Source organism: Macrobrachium nipponense, chromosome 7, assembly GCF_015104395.2.
Source record: "Macrobrachium nipponense isolate FS-2020 chromosome 7, ASM1510439v2, whole genome shotgun sequence".
Classification (NCBI taxonomy): Eukaryota; Metazoa; Arthropoda; class Malacostraca; order Decapoda; family Palaemonidae; genus Macrobrachium; species Macrobrachium nipponense.
The window spans coordinates 76,793,148-76,799,361 of record NC_061109.1 but is presented as its reverse complement, the minus strand read 5'-3'; the positions used below and the strand labels follow the sequence as shown (position 1 = coordinate 76,799,361).

At 39.3% G+C, this 6,214-nt stretch overlaps 1 protein-coding gene across 6 annotated transcripts in view; it reads right to left on the bottom strand.

The window, feature by feature from the left end:
- LOC135217118 (uncharacterized) overlaps positions 1-6,214 on the bottom strand; it is a 163,177-nt gene that overhangs the window by 17,852 nt on the left and 139,111 nt on the right. For 4 of the 6 annotated variants that reach the window (XM_064252821.1, XM_064252820.1, XM_064252825.1 and 1 more), the window contains one exon: positions 4,525-4,586. In XM_064252821.1, coding sequence (XP_064108891.1) covers positions 4,525-4,586 — 62 coding nt within the window. The remainder of the gene's footprint in view (positions 1-4,524; positions 4,587-6,214) is intronic. The other 2 variants (XM_064252823.1, XM_064252822.1) reach the window with 1 other exon arrangement.

Sequence of the window (6,214 nt, the reverse complement as noted above, 5' to 3'; positions counted from 1 at the left end):
ATAAAAACAAGAACGGATAAAAATACTAGAAAATGTTTATGATTTAAACCGAACATTTCAAGTGCTATTAACTGTGAAACGGTAGACCACAATCATTTAGTTTGCAAACGTTCGTTGAGAATGTTACTTAAGTGTGTGTGTGTGTGTGTGTGTGTGTGTGTGTGTGTGTGTGTGTGTGTGTGTAGGGGGGAGGGGGAGCATTGGCTTACAAAGACTTAAGGATACAGACACCGTCTTTTATTCGGTGACACATGGATGATTCAAATAAATCACGAAACATGACAATACTTGTAGTCATGAGCATAATCTTTGTACTACATGCACCTTCGCTATGAGTTGTTGTTGTTTGTTATTCAACTAAACTGGGAGAACCGAAAAAAAGCACAAATCTCCACCAGCGGAATAACGAATCACTTTTCATATTTGGTCTGTGAATCATTTCTCTCGAGAGACCTTGTGAATGCGTAGACGGACAGATAAAGAAATATACAGTCGTTGGTGAATATTAAAGGGTATTCCAAATTCGCTAACCACGGCAAGAAATTACAAGGTAAAGTAAAAGGAAGGGTACACTATATATACTATACATTATACACAATATATAGTATATACATGAATGTATGTAGCCTATACATGTATATACTGTATATATAGATGCATGAATTTTTATCACATCACAGTGATTCACATAGATGCATTTAGCTGCAAATATCCTTTCATATCCAATTCGCTCTAACTCGGAATTAATATATTTTTATATATGTTAACCGAAGGGGAATTTTTTAGTTGATAATAATTTCGTCCTCTCGTGGGATCGAACCAGCGCCCAACGGACAGAGGAGAAATCAGGACTTTAGTAACGTTAGCCGTGTCGGTAACATTACTGAATTTTTTATCAACTAAAAAATTCCTCTTCGGTTAAAATATATGAAAATATATAAATTCCGAGGTAGAGCGAATTGGAAATTAAAAGACATTTGTCGCTTAATGCATGTATATATGCAAGTTCATATGTACCGTCGTATGAAGAACGCAAAGATAGTTCACTTAACAAATGACAATCTCTCACCATCATTCCATATCCATTCCCTGAATTTCCTGAATAAATTTCCTAGTTTTCAATATCCTCAGAGGAATGGTGTCCTTCCTAGGAGCCGCCTTCTGACAATCAAGAGACAAAGGTTGACCGTGATGCGATTTCCGATGCCTCATTTGGCATTTCAGTTACAAAGACCAGCAACAAATGACTCATTCTTGGAAGGGTTTAATCGTCAGAGACCTTCGGTCGAGTTAAATGTTAAGCCTCTGGTACAAACACGATAAAGAGGGAAGATGCCCAAACGGACGTGACCCGGCGGGTAAGCTAGATGCACGGTCCAGATAGACACTGGGGGGGTCTATCCTTGCCAAAGGTCAATCTTCCCCCGTCCAGAAGAAGAAGAAGAAGAAGAAGAAGAAGAAAGAATCACACCTCCGCACAATTTCCCCGAAATCCATTTAAAGCTTTTAGGGTGATCCTGTCAAAAAAACTGACAAACTAACGAATACGTGAGACGGGAGATTGCATAACCTTCTCGTAATCTTGCCGCCGTCGGTGGAAGATACTGACAAAAGATCCCCGCAACGACTTATGAGTGACATGATACAATATTTTTTCATCCATATAACTTACAGTTACCAGTCTAGCATCACCATTACCCTTTCGTATCTATGTCACTGTCATGTCATTATCGGTAATGCAAGGGGATTTACCCAGAAGGAACCGCTAGCTTCTGTTTAGGATAAAAACTAGAGAAAAAAATGACCTTTTAAAGTCAACCTTTTGATTACCTCGACATTTAAGTGAGATAGCAGACAACAGCCACAACGGTTATGAGATAAAAAAGCAAGAACCGTATGAGACAGCATCCAAAAAACTTCACTGGTGATTGACAGTCAAGAACTTCTTTGCCTGTGTGGCAATTCTCGGATTGTAAAAATTCAGTCTAGCAATTCTAGGATTGCACAATTTAGTCTGGCATTGATGTGACGTCATGGTACATTTTTTGCATCAATCAATCAATCAATCAATTCAGTCTAGCAATTCTCGGATTACACAATTCAATCTAACAATTCTAGGATTGCAGAATTCAATCTAGCATTTCTCGGATTGCACAATCAGTCTAGCGATTCTCAGATTGCACAATTCAACCAGACAATTCTCACACTGCACAATTCAACCAGACAATTCTCACACTGCACAATTCAACCAGACAATTCTCACACTGCACAATTCAGCATAGCAATTCTTGGACTGCACAATTCAGTCTGGCAAGTCTCGGATTGCTCAATACAGTCTAGCAATTCTCGGATTGGACAATTAAGCCTCGCATCCCAGAATTGCACAATTCAGTCTAGCAAGTCTCGGATTACTAAATTCAACCTAAAAATTCTCGGACTGCACCATTCCGCCTAGCATTCTAGAATTGCACAATTCAGTCTAGTAATTCTCGGATTACTCACTCAATTAGTCAGTCTAGCAAGTCTCGGATTACTCAATTCAGCCTAGCAATCCTCAGACTGCACAATTCAGCCTAGCATTCTAGAATTGCACAATTCAGTCTAGCAATTCTCGGATTACTCACTCTATTCAGTCTAGTAATTCTCGAACTGCACAATTCAGCCTAGCAATTCTCGGAGTGCACAATTCTGTCTACATCTCTGGAATTTTCCTCCAACTCCGATTTTCCCTATCATATTCTCCCCTCATTTAAGAGGCAAAAGTCAGGCTCGGGATAAGGCGCCTTTCTAACGGCACCTCCGTTAAAGCTATACAACAGTGAACACTTGAACCGCAAAGCTGCGGAAGCCATTTGAATGACAACATCCTGCGAATCGTATCTGAGTGTTGGTAAAACATTGTCTTTCACGTTACTTGAGAGAGAGAGAGAGAGAGAGAGAGAGAGAGAGAGAGAGAGAGAGAGAGGGGGGGGGGGGGGGGGGGGGATGCTGAGTCACACCTCCGTTCGTTTCCTAGTTAGATAGCTAGCTGCTGGTGCTCGGTCGGACTGCGTGAACTGTCACCTGCCGTCAGTTGATAAAAAAAAGGCCGACAGAATTATCTCACCGGGTCTCTTTTGTTTCCTTCGACTGCCGCGTCCGTGACGCTTCAAATCGTCGTCCTTCTCTAGACGGGATGACAAAAGAGTTATCTTCGAGACAGGATGGCATAAAAGTTATACTAATACGTCCTGTTTGCTGTCTATATGGGACGAAGTAGAATAGCTGGGACCAATACGGTCAAAGGGTGTAACAATTCCACCACTATGAAGCAATTGTTGTAGTAGATTCACATCAACCATGCATTTGATGTCTAAGCCCGTCCCTTACGACGCTCCTGATTGGCTGTTGATAAGCCAACCCCAGCCCTGCAATTGGCTTATCAACAGCCAATCAGGAGCGTCATAAGGGACTGACCTAGACATCAAATGCACGGTTGATGAAATCTACTATAGGATAGGGTGGAAAGTAAGATGAAAGAAAGAGAATATGAATGGAAGGGACTGTAGCTAGAGGCAGAAGAGACCCTGCAAAGAACCTTAAGTAACGCCTACAGTGAACCGCATGAGGTGCCCTGACGGCACTACCCCCCTACAGGGGCAGTCTACATTGAAGATAGAGGCAAACACCTTTTGTTTTAAAGGGAACTATTGCATGATAGGAAGAAGTCTTGCAGGTGGACACAATGGAACTTTTTTACGGAAAAGACATGATAATATCATGGTACTGTCTTGGGGTTTCCTAAGTCCTCCTGAGATCCAAGTTTGATAATGTCCCAACAATGTCCTAAGGCCTGAGATCCAAATCTTTCACGCTATCAGTAAAAATTCTCTCGCAATCTATTACATTGAAATTTGGGATAAATATTGCCAGAGAAGAATATTTGAGTCACTGATCACACAACGAAACTGTTTTCATGTATCTTGTCTTTTTAGTCTTCTGTAAGAGACAACTTTTGAGATGACTTTGTCTGTCCGTCTGCATTCTCTCTAACCGCTCTCAGATCGTAAGAACTACTGAAGCTAGTTGCCTGCGAATTGGTAAGTTGATCATCCACCCTTCAATCATCAAACAAAACAAATTGCTACCCTCTAGCCTCAGCAGTTTTTTATTCATTTAACGTTAAAGTTACCCATGATCGTGCGTCTGGAAGCTTGAATTTCAAGTCAGTGGCCCCTATGAGCTTGTCCCATATAAATAGGGTTCGTCTTCTGAATAATAATAATAATAATAATAATAATAATAATAATAATAATAATAATAATAATAATAATAATAATAAATCGTCCTGTTCTTTAGCAGATTTAGTCGATTTCAAAATGTCCTACCCATAACACACTCTCATATCAAAGCTGATTTCATATAAATCGAGTAAAACCTGGAGAGAAATGCTAAATTCTCCTGGGAGAGGAAAAGAAAGTCGTTGAGGATGTTGCAAGGAAAAAACATCAAGAGACACAGCTGAGTTCAATACACAATACACACCTTGAAATGCTAACAGGAGCAGGCAGAGCCATCTGACGGCTGGGGGTAACATCTTCGATCTTCTGAAACGAAAAAGAAAACATTAAAATTACGCAGAAAATAACCGATGCCAATATATTCACTTACAATGTAAGCAAATTGATTTTAACATATAATCTCGTCATCAATTGACTGGAATTTTAATCTTCTAACAACTGGTCTCCTTTCTCTCTCTCTCTCTCTCTCTCTCTCTCTCTCTCTCTCTCTGCACGCACATACACATGTTCAAACGTTCAGCAAGGCTCCCAGGCTCGAATCCCGAACAAGCCAGAACGCTTAGGCGCATTCCATTAAAAACACAAGGTACCCAAGATATTTGAACAAGAGCAGCAACCTCAATGCCCAAAAGGACTAAGTGAGAAAAATTAGGCTAACACATGTGGGGCAAAAGAGAAAAAAGGCATAGTGATATATGTATATGTATTGTATATATATATATATATATATATATAATATATATATACACATATATATATATATATTATATATATATATATATATATATATATATATGCTTAAAAATTCACAGTAGATGCACGTGACTTTATTGAATAAGCGAATACCACAGGAAAATGATAGGCAGAAAACCAAGTACTTTCGTCTTTACCATAAGTCATTGTCAAGGTTTGTTCCTTGACAATGTCTTAGTAAAGAGGAAAGCTCCTATCATTTTTCCTGTGGTATCAATTTATATATATATATACTATATATATATATATATATATATATATAATATATATATATATATATATATATATATATATGTATATATATATATATACATACATACATATAAGAGAGAGAGAGAGAGAGAGACGAGAGAGAGAGAGAGAGAGAGACAGAGAGAGAGAGAGAGAGAGAAGTCTTGATATTTCCAGTTAACGCTTGACCTCATTCGCTTCGTTGAACTACCAAAACATCTGTTATCGGCTCTAAGATCTTCTTCCCCGTGAGTATAATGACGCTGGGATAAGCAGACCAACTGGGCGATCATTGAAGACCACTTTTTGACAAATACTCCCAACGGCTGTCGAACCAGTGGATCGTTTTAGGCCAAATCAGCTCCACTTTGTGCGAGGTGGATCATCACAAAAGGTGGCCAAATCAGGGACTCATTTTGCGAGTTCCAGCTGATCAGGAAGAATAAATGAGGTCGATGAAAAGCAAGTACATGAGAGAGAGAGAGAGAGAGAGAGAGAGAGAGAGAGCTATGAACTGGGACTACGAATAACATAATTGAAATGAAAAATAACAGATAAGAACACTGACTTGAAATGAAGTTCTCTCTCTCTCTCTCTCTCTCTCTCTCTCTCTCTATATATATATATATATTATATATATATAATATATAATAAGAGGGAAGGAGACAGGAGAGCGAAATAGGAGAAGAAAAGAGAGAGAGAGAGTGAATGGGGAGGAGAGCATGGTTATAAACCAGGATTCTATGAATAAATTAAATGAAAAGCAATAGGAAACAGCTAAGAATAAGGACATTGCCAAGGAATGTTGAAATTTCATTGAGAGAGAGGAGAGGAGAGAGAGAGAGGACGGGGGGTGGGGACGGAGCCATGAACTGTGATACTGCAAATGGCATCAGCGAAATGAAAACTAACAGATAACAACTGAGGACAGGAACGCTGACTAAAAGCTT